At 48.1% G+C, this 17,094-nt stretch overlaps 1 protein-coding gene across 1 annotated transcript; it reads right to left on the bottom strand.

The window, feature by feature from the left end:
- Positions 1–291: 291 nt before the first annotated feature.
- Positions 292–1,093, bottom strand: LOC137095964 (uncharacterized; the record flags this gene model as incomplete). The annotated part of the gene is made up of 1 exon (XM_067463232.1): positions 292–1,093. A coding segment is annotated over exon 1 (768 nt), but the record flags the coding sequence as incomplete, so codon positions are not given.
- Between the last annotated feature and the right edge of the window lie 16,001 nt (positions 1,094–17,094).

The raw sequence follows: 17,094 nt of genomic DNA, 5'->3' as shown, positions 1-17,094 counted from the left end.
GGCTTCTCTGTGTAGTCTGACATGGTGGTTGTTGGTGTGGTCCAGCATTTCTGTGTTCTCAAATAATCTGCTGTGTCCAGGCTGGTTCATCAGGTGCTCTGCTATGGCTGACTTCTCTGGTTGAAGTAGTCTGCAGTGCCTTTCATGTTCCTTGATGCGTGTCTGGGCAAAGCTGCGTTTGGTGGTCCCTATGTAGACTTGTCCACAGCTGCATGGTATACAATGGTAGACTCCTGCAGAGGTGAGAGGATCCCTCTTGTCCTTGGCTGAATGTAGCATTTGTTGGATTTTCTTGGTAGGTTTGTAGATGGTTTGTATGTTGTGTTTCTTCATCAGCTTCCCTCTGTGGTCAGTGGTTCCCTTGATGTATGGCAGGAACACTTTTCCTCTGGATGGATCTTCATCTTTACTCTCGTGGCTTCTTCTCGGTTGTCTTGCAGCTCTCCTGATGTCTGAGGTGGGGTCTCCCTTGGCCTGGAGAGCCCAGTTGAGGGGGTTCAGTTCATCTTGGAGGAGGTGGGCTTCGCAGATTCTTTTTGCACGGTCTGCCAAGGCTTTGATGGTGCTTCTTTGTTGACTTGGGTGATGGTTGGAGTTTCTATCTAGATATCTATCTGTGTGTGTGGGCTTTCTGTAGATGGTGTGACCCAATTGTTGATCTGGTTTGCGGATGACTAGGACATCTAGAAAAGGCAGTCTTCCTTCCTTTTCTTTTTCCATGGTGAACTGGATGTTTGGGTGGATGCTGTTAAGATGGTCCAGGAACCTGTTGAAGTCTTCTTCTCCATGGCTCTGAACAGCGAAAGTGTCATCCACATCTTTGAACCATATCGTGGGCTTTTTGGTTGCTGTCTCCAGGGCTTGTTCTTCAAAGTGTTCCATGTAGGAATTAGCTATGACCGGGCTGAGAGGGCTCCCCATAGCTACTCCATCTTTCTGTTCGTAGAATTCATTGTCCCACTGAAAGTAACTGGTGGTGAGGCAATGGTGAAACAGAGCCGTGATGTCTTCTGGGAACCTCTGGTTGATGAGTGCCATGGTGTCTGCTACCGGGACCATGGTAAATAGAGATACCACATCGAAGCTGATCAGTTTGTCGTTTGTATTTAGCTTGAGATTGCTGATTTTTTCTATGAAGTGGGCTGAGTCCGTGCCTTTTGTATATTGTGCAGTTCCCGCTCAACACAACATTTCCCCCCTCTGAAGATATACGTGCTAGAGGTGGTGTTTCAACAAAGCATCATGTAAATTCAGACGCACCAAGAGTACATATGAAGTCGAACATGACCCCCCCCCCATTAGAGATAGTAACTTATAGTTTTGCTAAGGGCAAGGACTGGATAATAAGGGTTAAGCCTTGGTCAATTTGGTGTGTATCATTTAATCAAGGCTTTGTGCCCTATTTTCATATGTTTATAGCAGAAGGTAACCAATTTATTGGAGCCCCCCGTGGCGCAGTGGGTTAAAGCACTGAGCTGCTGAGCTTGTTGATCGAAAGGTCGCAGGTTCGATTCCGGGGAGCGGCGTGAGCTTCCGCTGTCAGCCCTAGCTTCTGCCAACCTAGCAGTTCGAAAACATGCAAATGTGAGTAGATCAATAGGTAGCGCTCCGGCGGGAAGGTAACGGCACTCCATGCAGTCATGCCGGCCACATGACCTTGGAGGTGTCTACGGACAACGCTGGCTCTTCAGCTTAGAAATGGAAATGAGCACCACACCCCAGAGTCAGACATGACTGGACTTAACGTCAGGGGACTACCTTTACCTATCATATCTCCTCTCAGCCTTCTCTTCTTCAGGCTAAACATGCCCAGCTCCTTAAGCCGCTCCTCATAGGGCTTGTTCTCCAGACCCTTGATCATTTTAGTCGCTCTCCTCTGGACACATTCCAGCTTGTCAATATCTCTCTTGAACTGTGGTGCCCAGAATTGGACACAATATTCCTACATTCAGGCTAAACATGCCCAGCTCCTTAAGCCGCTCCTCATAGGGCTTGTTCTCCAGACCCTTGATCATTTTAGTTGCCCTCCTCTGGACACATTCCAGCTTGTCAATATCTCTCTTGAACTGTGGTGCCCAGAATTGGACACAATATTCCTACATTCAAACATTGAAGGCACATAGGAATAACCAGATTTTCGGGTTCCTAACCAATATATTACTGAAAATCATGCCACAAAAGTATTTGACTTTTTCCATCTGAGACACACCTGGACTCCTGATGGTCCCCCATCTTACAAACAAGGGACTCTCTTTCCCCCTCATGGATATATTTCCTTTTATGGACCTTCCTATTTGTGTCGTGCCAGGAGTGACTTGAGAAACTGCAAGTCGCTTCTGGTGTGAGAAAATTGGCCGTCTGCAAGGACGTTGCCCAGGGGGCACGCAGATGATTTGATGTTTTTATCATCCTTGTGGGAGGCTTCTCTCATGTCCCTGTATGAGGAGCTGGAGCTGATAGAGGGAGCTCATCCGCCTCTCCCCGGATTTGAACCTGCGACCTGTCGGTCTTCAGTCCTGCCAGCACAGGGGTTCAACCCACTGCGCCACAGGGGGCTCCGACCTTCCTATGAATAATATGAACTACGGACACTGGGGGAGGGTACTTGGGTTTACTCTCTGTGTTATGATTTCTATATTTTCATATTTTCTCCTGTATTTCTATATTTCCCTGACCTTGCCCTGCCTTGCCTTGCCTTTGCACAGTTAAAACTTGTGGGCCAGCTGCGCCCGTACCTTGGGAAGACTAATCTGGCCATGGCAGTGCACACTCCCGAATAGGTTACTGCAATACACTCTAGAATCATAGAATCATAGAATCAAAGAGTTGGAAGAGACCTCCTGGGCCATCCAGTCCAACCCCATTCTGCCAAGAAGCAGGAATATTGCATTCAAATCCCCCCTGACAGATGGCCATCCAGCCTCTGCTTAAAAGCTTCCAAAGAAGGAGCCTCCACCACACTCCGGGGCAGAGAGTTCCACTGCTGAACAGCTCTCACAGTCAGGAAGTTCTTCCTCATGTTCAGATGGAATCCCCTCTCTTGTAGTTTGAAGCCATTGTTCCGTGTCCTAGTCTCCAAGGAAGCAGAAAACAAGCTTGCTCCCTCCTCCCTGTGGCTTCTTCTCACATATTTATACATGGCTATCATATCTCCTCTCAGCCTTCTCATCTTCAGGCTAAACATGCTCAGTTCCCTAAGCCGCTCCTCATAGGGCTTGTTCTCCAGACCCTTGATCATTTTAGTCGCCCTCCTCTGGACACATTCCAGCTTGTCAATATCTCTCTTGAATTGTGGTGCCCAGAATTGGACACAATATTCCAGATGTGGTCTAACCAAAGCAGAATAGAGGGGTAGCATTACTTCCCTAGATCTAGACACTATGCTCCTCTTGATGCAGGCCAAAATCCCATTGGCTTTTTTTGGCGCCGCATCACATTCCTGGCTCATGTTTAACTTGTTATCCACGAAGACTCCAAGATCTTTTTCACACGTACTGCTCTCGAGCCAGGCATCGTCCTCCATTCTGTCTCTTTGCATTTCATTTTTCCTGCCAAAGTGGAGTATCTTGCATTTGTCACTGTTGAACTTGATTTTGTTAGTTTTGGCCATTCATCTCTCTAATCTGTCAAGATCGTTTTGAATTCTGCTCCTGTCCTCTGGACTATTGGCTATCCCTCCCAATTTGGTGTCGTCTGCAAACTCTATGTGGGGTTGCCTTTGAAGACTGTTTGGAAACTTCAACTAGTCCAACAGGTGGCAGCCAGATTGCTCACTGGAGCATCGTACAGGGAGTATACCCCCCCCCCCCCGGTTACGTCAACTCCACTGGCTGCCGGTCCATTTCCAAGCACAATTCAAAGTGCTGGTCTTGACCTATAAAGCCCTATATGACTCTGGCCCAGCTTACTCGTCCAAACGTATCTCCCTCTACGTTCCACCTCATAGTCTAAGATCTGACGGGGAGGCCCTGCTCTCGGTCCCACCAACTTCGCAAACGCGGCTGGTGGGGACGAGGGACAGGGCCTTCTTGGTGGTGACCCCCTGTGCCGTCGCGCCTGGGGGCTATTATTCTCAATAAAGGAGGGATGGACGTGGCATCTTTCCCCCAGGGCATTGCTTCTTGCCCTCCTTTAGGAAACTGGAACTCCCAAAAACCCAAAACGCTGTAAATAGCTCAAAATAAGTTTTATTTATCACAAAGTCATTTCTTCAAGGCAATGAGCTGGAAAACTTTAGAAGGATGAAGGAAAAATATACATTACAGTCTCAATTAGTCCTGGGTCCAAGGGGTTTGAAGCTGAGAAGCCTCACCAAGTTTCCTCTTTCCTCAATGGCTGTGAATGCCAGAGCAAACCACAAGCCCAGTTCAGATGGCCTGTGTTTTGAAGCTTCAGGATCTTCCTTTGGTGCCAAAAGAACCGGCTTGAAGGCGCCTGGGTCTCCTCAATAATTGTCCAGGACGATCTGGACATAAAGCATGAGTCCCAGGGGTAAAAAACCTCAGAACTGGTGCTAAGAGGTAACTTAAATCAGGGTCCTTAAGAATCAAGTCTCTTACTCACGTCCATATGGTACAAACTCTGATGGCAGAATGAAAAGGAAAAGGAAGTTCTCCCCTCTTGCAGGAAGAGGTGGAGCCAAACAGTACTGATTGACAGCTACAAGCAACCAATCCATACAACTATACATAAACAGTGTAAAAAGGGGCAGGATTAAGCATGAAACAACAGTTTAAGTCTTACAACTAACAGTTCTATACATAGGTGGGGCCACTCACGCCGTCACACCCCCCGCCTGTGCAATTCGCTCCCACAAAACTCTTTAGAGAGTCTGGTGAGCATTTTGGCAATTTTGAGAAAGCCCCTGGTCCAACTGAAACCCGGTAGATGTATTTTATGAAAGAGAGAGTAAACAGGAAATGGCTTCTGCTCAGTTCCTGTTAAAGAAGGTCTTCCTGGGGATCTAAAAGATTGCAAATCTGTCCCATATTATTGAGAGAGGATTGGGAGGCACTTTCTCAGAGGGAGTGCAGCTGAATGGCACCCTTCCAAGCTCATATTGGGGGGTCCAATGCAGCCCCTTCTCCTTCTGGACTTGCCCACCCTTGCTTTGATGGTTGTGTAGGAGAGGAACAAGCAACAACCTCTGAAATGCCTTCTTCTACACAACCAGAGGCAGGAAGACATGCTTGGTTGTCTTGTGGAGAGTCTCATTCCATGGATTCTCCTCACATCCATCTATGTTGCTGAGTATGTATTGTCGAAGGCTTTCTTGGCCAGAATCACTGGGTTGTTGTAGGTTTTTTCGGGCTATATGACCATGGTCTAGAGGCATTCTCTCCTGACGTTTCGCCTGCATCTATGGCATGCATCCTCAGATGCGTGCCATAGATGCAGGCGAAACGTCAGGAGAGAATGCCTCTAGACCATGGCCATATAGCCCGAAAAAACCTACAACAACCCTATGTTGGTGAGGTTTGCTTCTCCAAAAAGAACAGAGGAGAAGAAGGACCAACCGACATGAAGTTTCTACAAGTTTTCTTTTGCCTTGAAGTCCATCTGCTTTGCTTTCGCATTTGCCGTTTCCCCCGTGGCATGATGTCAGCCCATTATATTTGCGGAGGGGGATTAGGTGCGGATCATGAAATCTCTCTGGACAAGGCATCCGTGTGTAACGTGGCAATTATTATCAGGACCACCACCATCCAGATGGGAAGACAGATTGGTGCCGGCTGCACGGCGTTCCTTCCTCCTTCTGTTCATCCCCTCTTTTTGCCAGTAAGGATTATATCTCTGGACAAGTTGGATACGCCACACCAAGAATGGAATATCTAATTGAATTAGCTCCTTCCAAGTTGTCGGGTTGTTGTGGTGCTGAATATACATTACTCCCTGCCATTTGTTCAGTGTTGGCAAACAAGGCGCGGCACCAACTTGGGTGGAGAGAATGTCTGCCAAGTTACTTGCAACTCAGAAGCAAGGGCTGCTGTGAAACTGGAGGTTTTCCTGGATAATTCTGAGGGTGCCACACATGGTCCCGTCCAACTGTCTTCTGCAAGGGATGCATTCAGATGAGCGGTAGAAGGTTCCCATGAATGGATACGCATTCTGCCTCTCTTGTGACTTTCCCTTGTTTAAAGACTTTCAGAGAAAGAGACTGTGCTGCCACGCGCTGGGCCTGTAGTAATTGAAACAGGATGTGCTCTTTGTGCCCAGCGGGAGCCAGGGTGCCACGGGTGAGAGGCCTTCAAGGTGTTGCATCCCAGTTCAAGAAACAAGACCATAAGGTTACATCCACCACACTGGACTGTAGGAAAAGCAATCCTTGTTTATTGATGAAAAATTGGTTACAAAAGAAAGGTAAATGCAGAGTCAAAAAGCCACAGAAAAGCACAGCAGTCAGTAGAATCTCTGAACTTGAGCAAAATTTCAGAAGCCACAAAACAAGAACCAGGAACCTGTTAGTCTTTTACTAACCATGAACTTGATAAATACAAGCCTCTGGGATTACCGGCCATGAAACACAGGAATTCTGCCAAGGCACAGCCACCGTCCCAAACGTTGCTTGATCTAAAGAGGCACCCGGCAGGAGGCCTCTTAAACCAAAGAAGCTATTCTTTGAAACGCCCCTTGACTTTTCCGTCTGGGCCTCTTTCTCCTGTAAGCGTGTGACCTTCGTAGAAACTGGGAAATATTTCTGTCTCTAACTATCTGTTCTCTTCGGTCCTCATTAAAAACCCCAGGTGGAGAGATATCACGGCTAGTGATATCACGGCTAACTTCCAAAACATTTTCCTCCAGCTGTTGGGTTTCGATTTGATCCCCGCTGGCCTCTGCATCAACAACAGATTCCACACTGTCAGGGTCAAGGAGAGCTTGCTCAGTTGGAAAAACTATCAGAGAATCCAGTTCACACAGATCAGGATCAGGCTGAACCCCAACAGAAGGATTTTCCCATATACAGTCTTTAGAAGGCTTGAAATGTTTAACAAAGTCCTTTCATAGAATCATAGAATCAAAGAGTTGGAAGAGACCTCATGGGCCATCCAGTCCAACCCCATTCTGCCAAGAAGCAGGAATATTGCATTCAAATCACCCCTGACAAATGGCCATCCAGCCTCTGCTTAAAAGCTTCCAAAGAAGGAGCCTCCACCACACTCCGGGGCAGAGAGTTCCACTGCTGAACGGCTCTCACAGTCAGGAAGTTCTTCCTAATGTTCAGATGGAATCTCCTCTCTTGTAGTTTGAAGCCATTGTTCTGCGTCCTAGTCTCCAAGGAGGCAGAAAACAAGCTTGCTCCCTCCTCCTCCCTGTGGCTTCCTCTCACATATTTATACATGGCAGGCCCGTAGCCAGGATTTCGTTTCGGGGGGGGCTAAAAAATTTTCAGGGGGGGTTCGGGGGGGGCTGAGTTTCGGAGGGGGCTGAGTCTGAGTGAAAGAGGGTGTAGCCTAGCAAATCTTTTGTATCATTACCCCAATACCCCCATACATATGGGATATATTGAGAATGGTGATCAAATCATGATATTAATAAACATAACAGTTTAAATAATGCACCAGTAAGGCCTTTTCGCGAACCACCATGAGAATTTCGGGGGGGGGCTGAAGCCCCCCGAGCCCCCCCCCCCCCCCCCGGCTACATGCCTGATACATGGCTATCATATCTCCTCTCAGCCTTCTCTTCTTCAGGCTAAACATGCCCAGCTCCTTAAGCCGCTCCTCATAGGGCTTGTTCTCCAGACCCTTGATCTGCTCCCTCCTCCCTGTGGCTTCCTCTCACATATTTATACATGGCTATCATATCTCCTCTCAGCCTTCTCTTCTTCAGGCTAAACATGCCCAGTTCCCTAAGCCGCTCCTCATAGGGCTTGTTCTCCAGACCCTTGATCATTTTAGTCGCCCTCCTCTGGACACATTCCAGCTTGTCAATATCTCTCTTGAATTGTGGTGCCCAGAATTGGACACAATATTCCAGGTAAAGTGGTCTAACCAAGGCGGAATAGAGCATGGGGAGCATTACTTCCTTAGATCTAGACACTAGGCTCCTCTTGATGCAGGCCAAAGAAGAAGAGGGCTCCACAGTCACCTGCAGACCCACCAGAATATTGATCCTGGAAGACTATCCTACTTGGCCAACGAGGGATTGCCTAAGTAAGGAAGTATTGTCCTCCCAACCCTGCTATATGCCTGCAAAACGTAGACCTCACAACCTCTGAAGATGCTTGCCATAGATGCAGGCAAAACGTCAGGAGAAATTCCTCTAGAACATGGCTCTATAGCCCGAAAAAACCCACAAGAACCTAGTGATTCCAGCCATGAAAGCCTTCGACAATACATAAAACATAGACTGTCTACAGACATCATATGCAATTCCTAGAACGATTGCTGTCTCCGGAAAGTCCTGCAAATCTCTTGGGGAGACAAGCGGACAAATGTCAACATGCCGGAAGAACCAAAGACCACCAGCATTGAAGCGATGGTCCTCCACCTGTATGGCCTTTGAAGTCTCTTCCAAGTCTATATTTCTACTGCCAATAGGGAAACCATAGTTCCCTTGTAACCAAGGCCAAGGAGAAGACCAGATCTTCCATCCAATCACAGCCAGCTTAGAACCCTGCACTTCAGCAGCAACCTTCACTTCTCAGAAATCCAAGCTCTCCGTTCCATCCTGTTCTTCTTTTTATATATATATAAATATATCTTAAGGGCAGGTAAAGTGTTGCAAAGGAGGGGGGGATCCATCCCGTTGCCATGGAGACCCCCGGAGAGGAAGGCACCCTCTCCTGTTGATGGAACCTTGACAGTTCTTCTCAGGGCTGCTCATTATAACGTCGTCGTGCAGGAGAAGTTGGGTTTTTTTTTATTTATATTAAAAAAAAGAGCAAAGTGATTAACATTTTCCCAGGGAAAACAGTCATCTCGAGATGAGCAAGGTAACAATTAACAAGCGCGTGCTTCAAAGTGAATCATCTGAAATAATGATATAATTATGGCCCCCTTCAATTAGTGAGTAATGGGCGCCTTCTTAAAAGGTAAAGGAAGGACAACAGAGAAGAGGGAAAGCTTGGCAGGAGAAGAGGGAAAGCGGTCACTCCCCAACAGGCATGGGCCAACTTTGGCCCTCCCTCCATGAAACAATCTGGCCTAGGGAACGCCTCCCCACAAAGGTTTCCTGTAGGCAGGAAGAAGCCAGGCTTTTAAGCCGCAAGGCTTTTCAAAAGTTATAAAGATGGGCAATGTATGTGTATATAGAATCATAGAATCATAGAATCAAAGAGTTGGAAGAGACCTCATGGGCCATCCAGTCCAACCCCCTGCCAAGAAGCAGGAATATTGCATTCAAATCACCCCTGACAAATGGCCATCCAGCCTCTGCTTAAAAGCTTCCAAAGAAGGAGCCTCCACCACACTCCGGGGCAGAGAGTTCCACTGCTGAACGGCTCTCACAGTCAGGAAGTTCTTCCTCATGTTCAGATGGAATCTCCTCTCTTGTAGTTTGAAGCCATTGTTCCGCGTCCTAGTCTCCAAGGAAGCAGAAAACAAGCTTGCTCCCTCCTCCTCCCTGTGGCTTCCTCTCACATATTTATACATGGCTATCATATCTCCTCTCAGCCTTCTCTTATATGTATACTAGCTGTACCCTGCCACGCGTTGCTGTGGCCTATAGTAAATCTTTTCAAAGTAGAGGTAGATATCTGGTCTATTATGAATGAGAGGTACCTACCTATTCCTTCCCCCTTTTTCTCCCCCTTTCTCTCCTTTCTTCCTTCTCTACCTCTTTCTTTCTTTCTTTCTTTCCTTCTTTCGCTCCTTGGTTTCATCCTTCTCTCTTTCCTTCATTCCCTCCCCCTTTCTTCCTTTGCCTCCTTTCTTCCCTCCATGTTTCCTTCCTTCTTTCATTTTTTATTTCCTTTTCTCCTTCTTTCTTTACCTCTTTCCTGCCTTTCCTTCCTTTTATTTTTCTTTCCTTTCTACTTTTTCTTCTTCCTTCCTTCGGTACCTCTTTCTTTCCTGCCTTCCCTCCATCCTTTCTTCCTTCCCAATGCTGGAGTATTATGAAAGAGAGGTACCTACCTATTCCTTCCCACTTTTTCTCCCCCTTTCTCTCCTTTCTTCCTTCTCTACCTCTTTCTTTCTTTCTTTCTTTCTTTACTTCTTTCGCTCCTTGGTTTCATCCTTCTCTCTTTCCTTCATTCCCTCCCCCTTTCTTCCTTTGCCTCCTTTCTTCCCTCCATGTTTCCTTCCTTCTTTCATTTTTTATTTCCTTTTCTCCTTCCTTCTTTACCTCTTTCCTGCCTTTCCTTCCTTTTATTTTTCTTTCCTTTCTACTTTCTCTTCTTCCTTCCTCCGGTACCTCTTTCTTTCCTGCCTTCCCTCCTTCCTTTCTTCCTTCCCAATGCTTACCAAACCCTTCTCATGGGAGTCCTGTGTGCCACGTTTGGTTTAATTCCGTCGTTGGTGGGGTTCAGAATGCTTTGATTATAGGTAAACTATAAATCCCAGCAGCTACAACGGAGGGGGGTGGGAGGAGGAGGAGGAGGGGTGCAGGGGCGGGGCCTCGGTGGGTGTGGGCGGGGCTTCAGCAGAGGGGGGTGGGAGGAGTAGGAGTGCAGGGGTGGGGCATCGGGGGGTGTGGGCGGGGCTTCAGCAGAGGGGGGTGGGAGGAGGAGGAGTGCAGGTGCGGGGCATCGGTGGGTGTGGGCGGGGCTTCAGCAGAGGGGGGTGGGAGGAGTAGGAGTGCAGGGGTGGGGCATCGGGGGGTGTGGGCGGGGCTTCAGCAGAGGGGGGTGGGAGGAGGAGGAGTGCAGGTGCGGGGCATCGGTGGGTGTGGGCGGGGCTTCAGCAGAGGGGGGTGGGAGGAGTAGGAGTGCAGGGGTGGGGCATCGGGGGGTGTGGGCGGGGCTTCAGCAGAGGGGGGTGGGAGGAGGAGGAGTGCAGGTGCGGGGCATCGGTGGGTGTGGGCGGGGCTTCAGCAGAGGGGGGTGGGAGGAGTAGGAGTGCAGGGGTGGGGCATCGGGGGGTGTGGGCGGGGCTTCAGCAGAGGGGGGTGGGAGGAGGAGGAGTGCAGGTGCGGGGCATCGGTGGGTGTGGGCGGGGCTTCGGCGGAGGGGGAGGGAGGTGCGGAGGGTGCGTTGGCCGTTTGGGTGGGTGTGGGCCGGGGACTTTGTGCCATTGCGCATGCTCAGTTGTTTTGTCGTTTTGTGAGTGTGTTGTTGTGTTGTTTTTTATTTTGATTCGATTTGCTTGTACCTTGTGGCTTGAGGTATGTGCATGGGAATTTTGGTTAATTTTCATTGGGGGGTTTTTGAGTTTTGCTGTCCCGTTGGATGCCCCTTACAGATTTATATATATAGATGTGTGTGCATGTCTATATTATTATTATTATTATTATTATTAAACTTTATTTGTACCCCGCTAGCATCTCCCGAAGGACTTGATGCGGCTTACAAAGGCCAAGGCCTCAAAACACAACATAACAATACACTTAAAGCAAAGTAAAAACAGTTAAAGCAGTATTAAACAACAAAAACCACAAGCAATAAACAATACATCAAACAAGATAAAACTGGGCTGGGCCAGAGTAAAGGGTACAGGATTAAAAAGTGCTGCTGTGACAGGTGATATGTAAGGATTATAGGGCAAGTGCAGTGTGCAGTGTGCGGCAGTCTTAGTTCTAATAAAGTGCGTCTGGGACTTGGTATTGGAGATTTCCTAATCGGGGAAGGCACATCGGAACAGCCAGGTCTTCAAGTTCTTTCTGAAGACTGCCAATGTAGGGGCCTGTCTAAGATCTTTGGGGAGGGTGCTCCAGAGTCGGGGGGCCACCACGGAAAAGGCCCTGTCTCGCATCCCCACCAAACGTGCTTGCGACGCAGGCGGGATCACGAGCAGGGCCTCTCCAGATGAACGTAGTGAACGCGTGGGTTCGTAGACGGAGATGTGGTCACGCAGGTAGGCTGGTCCCAAACCGTTCAGGGCTTTGTAGGTAAGCACCTGCACCTTGAATTGGGCTCGGAAGATAAACGGCAGCCAGTGGAGCTCCTTGAACAGGAGGGTTGACCTCTCTCTGTAAGGAGCACCAGTTAACATCCTGGCCGCTACCCGTTGGACCAGTTGGAATTTCCGAGCCGTTTTCAAGGGCAGCCCCACGTAGAGCGCAATATAGTAATCCAACCTAGAGGTGACCAAGGCATGGACCACTCCAGCCAGATCAGCCTTCACGAGGTACGGTCGCAGTTGGCGCACGAGGCTCAGTTGTGCGAAAGCCCTCCTGGACACCGCCGACGCCTGAGCCTCAAGCGTGAGCGATGAATCCAGGAGGACTCATGGACCTGTGGACCTGTGGTTTCAGGGGGAGTGTAACCCCGTCCAACACAGGTTGCCACCCTATACCCTGATCAGGTTTGCGATCGACCAGGAGGACCTCTGTCTTGTCAGGATTGATCTTCAGCCTGTTCCTCCTCATCCAGATAGACACAGCGGCCAGGCACTCGTCCAGGACCCAAGAGGCCTCCTTGGAATTGGGTGGAAATGAGTAGTAGAGTTGTGTGTCATCTGCATAGAGATGGCACCCAACTCCATATGCATATATGTGTGTATGTATGTGTGCATGTGCATATGTGTATATGTATATATGTGTGGTGTGAATGTGTGCATGTGTATATGTGTGTGCATGAGTATATTTGTGTGTCTATACCAAATCTACAACTCAGGGCAGTTGCATGACTTCTGCAGCGTGAATGCACCGTGAGCCAGTCCTTGTTGTCAGGGCATGCTATGACTTCCTGCTCAGTTCCTTTGCAGAGGCTGCAAAATATTCAGCCAAATTACAAAATCCAGGATTCGTCGTCATGAAGGCAGTATCCAAGCTCACAAAACTCACAGCAACGCAGCATCAAGCTGCTACGAAGTGTGTGGCTGGAGAGACTGCATCAAGGAGAGAGGTGTTCAAGCACCGTAAAGTGTACTTACTTACAATATGAATAAATGATTACCAGGTTATTAGATGGAGGACGAGCCAAGGCTGCCCAGGGAAGGAGGAGACGCGCGCTCCATCTTTGAAACTGCTTCAAGCATCGGCTTGGCAAAGGATTCGCAGCCATATGGCCCATCAGCTGTTGGGTTCGTTAGGAAATAACGAAAAGGGAATCAATGAAAGAGGGTAAGCGGACTTTCAGGAGTGGATTGGTACCCTGATGTTGTGTCACCAGGGCGCATTGACACAAATGAGCAGCCGGGGCGAGGGGAAAAGGCAAGGCAGGTACAAAGCGTTTGGGGCTGGAACCTGCAATCCGAACGGAAATGCAAAGGAGTGTCCTGCTGAGCCTGATCCGGAGAGCGGTGCGCACCTGTTCCCATTGAGCATGGACATCTTGCCTTTGCCGCACACCAAAGCAGGCCCAGAATGGCTGTCAGTGCTGCTTGTTGACAAGCCGTGGCTGGAAGACAAAACGTTCATCAGAACTAATGAGGCGATGCTTTGATGGAGGGGAAACGGAGCCACGGCACTGCTGGGTCCTTTGCCGCTTGGCTTCCAAACATTCTTGGAAGCAGAGCATCAACGGAGGAAGCAGAAGCCGTGTGAGTCCCAAAGGCATCTCAATGGAGCAGAACAAAAAAGCCATAGCCAGAGCCATTAATACAATTATTATTTATTATTATATTTATCAATATCCCACGTTTTCTCTCCATAAGGAAACTCGAAGCAACTAACATCTCTACGGGAGAAACTGTTCCAAGACACCTCTGAGGATGCTTGCCATAGATGCAGGCAAAACGTCAGGAGAAAAAATGCCTCCAGAACATGGTCATATAGAATCATAGAATCATAGAATCAAAGAGTTGGAAGAGACCTCATGGGCCATCCAGTCCAACCCCATTCTGCCAAGAAGCAGGAATATTGCATTCAAATCACCCCTGACAGATGGCCATCCAGCCTCTGCTTAAAAGCTTCCAAAGAAGGAGCCTCCACCACACTCCGGGGCAGAGAGTTCCACTGCTGAACGGCTCTCACAGTCAGGAAGTTCTTCCTAATGTTCAGATGGAATCTCCTCTCTTGTAGTTTGAAGCCATTGTTCCATTGCGTCCTAGTCTCCAAGGAAGCAGAAAACAAGCTTGCTCCCTCCTCCCTGTGGCTTCCTCTCACATATTTATACATGGCTATCATATCTCCTCTCAGCCTTCTCTTCTTCAGGCTAAACATGCCCATATAGCCCGGAAAAACCTACAACAACCCATGGATTCCGGCCATGAAAGCCTTCAACAATACAGTGAACATCTCTACGGGGAGAAACTGTTCCAAGACACCTCTGAGGATGCTTGCCATAGATGCAGGCGAAACGTCAGGAGAAAAATTGCCTCCAGAACATGGCCATATAGCCCGGAAAAACCTACAACAACCCATAACATTAAAAGCATTGTAGAAAGAATGGGACATTTTGCTACAGAAAGGAAACTTGCCCCTTTCTCCTCAATGGGACATCTTTCTAACCATAGCTACCAGGCCTCCTCTTCACCTTCTCTTCTCCAAGCTACGAGGGTTGAATGAAAAGTAATGCCTCCACCTTCGTAACTCCTCAACAGATGGCAGTACTGGTATGTGGCAGGTACTGGCTTGTTCAGTAGACTCTCCTCTACACTTCCATTTCAGTGGAAAGCCTTAGCATTGAATGGTTGTGTTGTTAAAGTGTGAAGTATGGAACCCTGCGCAGACGGTCGGTCAATGCGACTTAAGCAACGTGCAGTCATTGAATTCTTGACAGCAGAAGGTGTCATCCCAAAGGAGATTCATCAGAGAATGCACGCTGTTGATGGTGATTGTGTTGATATGAGTGAAGAAGACAGTGAACCAAAGTGTCTCCATTTTGTATCTGTCTATCTTAAAGGTGTCAGAAAAGGCATATTGTTAACTTCTACCATGGGAGGCAAGTGTTACCACAGTCTATTCCAAAGGACGGTTTGTGGTCGGCCGATGTGGTCGGCCTATTCCAGTAAGATGTATGCAATATATGTTTTGCTTAACTTTGGACCGTTTGTGGTGAGCTACATCCTGAAGATGTGTATGATAAAGGAAATGTTTGCTTAATGCTATGCCAAATCAGGGAAAAGGGGGAACTCTGAAAGTTGTCAACAAGTTGGGTATATATATCAGACGTTCGTCCCAGGTCGGGCGGACAGTTTTGTACCGGCATACTGTATGTTATGTCGACTGTCCATCTTCCTATTGCGCAATATGAATAAACCGCGTTTTGCCCTGACTTCTTTGGACTTCGCTTCATCCAAAGCGGCTTAGCCAAGGACCCGGTGGTTGGTAAGATTGGACATATTGGCAGTTTTCTATAACATGAATACTGTGCATCATTGGGCGAGTAAGTTTAAAGATGTAGAGGTGGGAACATCTGACTTGCATGACAAACCAAGAGTTGGACGTCCTGTGACAGCAACCACCGAGTTTCACATGCAAAAGGTTGACAGATTGATTCAGGATGATCGTCATATCCCTCAGAGAGAAATTTCAAGCATAATCAGCATTTCACAAGAACATGGGTCACATTATTGTTTTACTTGGCTATTGGAAGATCTCTGCACAATGGGTTGCGGAAACAGTGTCGCCTTCTTCCATGACGGCTTCAGAAAACTTGTTCATTGTTGGCAGAAATGTATCCAATTGTCTAGTGATTATATGGAAAAGCGAATAGTGGTAGTTAAAGAGCACATTCTCAGGATTATTTCTGTGTTTGATTTATTAAAATATTCCCATCCAAACCCAAGTAACGAAGGTGGAGGCATTACTTTTCATTCAACCCTCATAACTATCTCCAGCTTCCAAAGCCTTAGAAGGCTTGGCTTCCAAGCCTTTGACCATTTTGGTGGTGCACATTCCCTCTTGCCTGTCTCCTCCTTTAATCCCATTGCACAGAACTTGGCACAGCGGGGATGTAGCGTACCTGGATTTCAGGAAGGCCTTCTTTGACAAGGTCCACCATGACCTTCTGGCGAGGAAACTAGTCCAATGTGGGCGAGGCAAAACTACGGTGAGGTGGATCAGGAATTGTTTAAATGGACAAACCCAGAGGGTGATTCTCCCCAAGGCTTCCTCTTCATCTTGGAAAGAATTGATGAGTGGAGGCAGGCCCGTAGCCAGGATTTCGTTTCGGGGGGGGCTAAAAAATTTTTTCAGGGGGGGTTTCGGGGGGGGCTGAGTTTCGGGGGGGGCTGAGTCTGAGTGAAATAGGGTCTAGCCTAGCAAACCTTTTGTATCATTACCCCAATACCCCCATGCATATGGGATATATTGAGTATAGTGATCAGATCATGATATGAATAAACATAACAGTTTAAATAATGGACGAGTAAGGCCTTTTCGCGAACCACCATGAGAATTTCGGGGGGGGCTGAAGCCCCCCGAGCCCCCCCCCCTGGCTACATGCCTGAGTGGAGGGCTACAAGCAGGGTTCCCCCCTGGGCCCGGTCCTGATCAGGATCTTCATGAATGACTTAGATGAAGGGCTAGAAGGCAGGATCATCAAGTTTGCAGACGACACCAAATTGGGAAGGAGAGCCAATACTCCAGAGGACAGGAGCAGGATTCAAAGGGATCTTGACAGATTAGAGAGATGAATGGCCAAAACTAACAAAATGAAGTTCAACAGGGACAAATGCAAGATATTCCACTTTGGCAGGAAAAACGAAATGCAAAGATACAAAATGGGGGACGATGAGGCCTGGCTGGAGAGCAGTACGTGTGAAAAAGATCTTGGAGTCCTCATGGACAATAAGTTAAACATGAGCCAGGAATGTGATGTGGCGGCAAAAAAAGCCAATGGGATTTTGGCCTGCATCAAGAGGAGCCTAGTGTCTAGATCTAGGGATGCTCCCCATGCTCTATTCTGCTTTGGTTAGACCACTTTACCTGGAATATTGTGTCCAATTCTGGGCACCACAATTCAAGAGAGATATTGACAAGCTGGAATGTGTCCAGAGGAGGGCGACTAAAGTGATCAAGGGTCTGGAGAACAAGCCCTATGAGGAGCGGCTTAAGGAGCTGGGCATGTTTAGCCTGAAGAAGAGAAGGCTGAGAGGAGACATGATA

Source organism: Anolis sagrei, chromosome 1 (assembly GCF_037176765.1).
Source record: "Anolis sagrei isolate rAnoSag1 chromosome 1, rAnoSag1.mat, whole genome shotgun sequence".
NCBI classification, from domain to species: Eukaryota; Metazoa; Chordata; class Lepidosauria; order Squamata; family Dactyloidae; genus Anolis; species Anolis sagrei.
The sequence above is the reverse complement of the archived record's forward strand: the minus strand, read 5'-3'. Positions and strand labels throughout refer to the sequence as shown.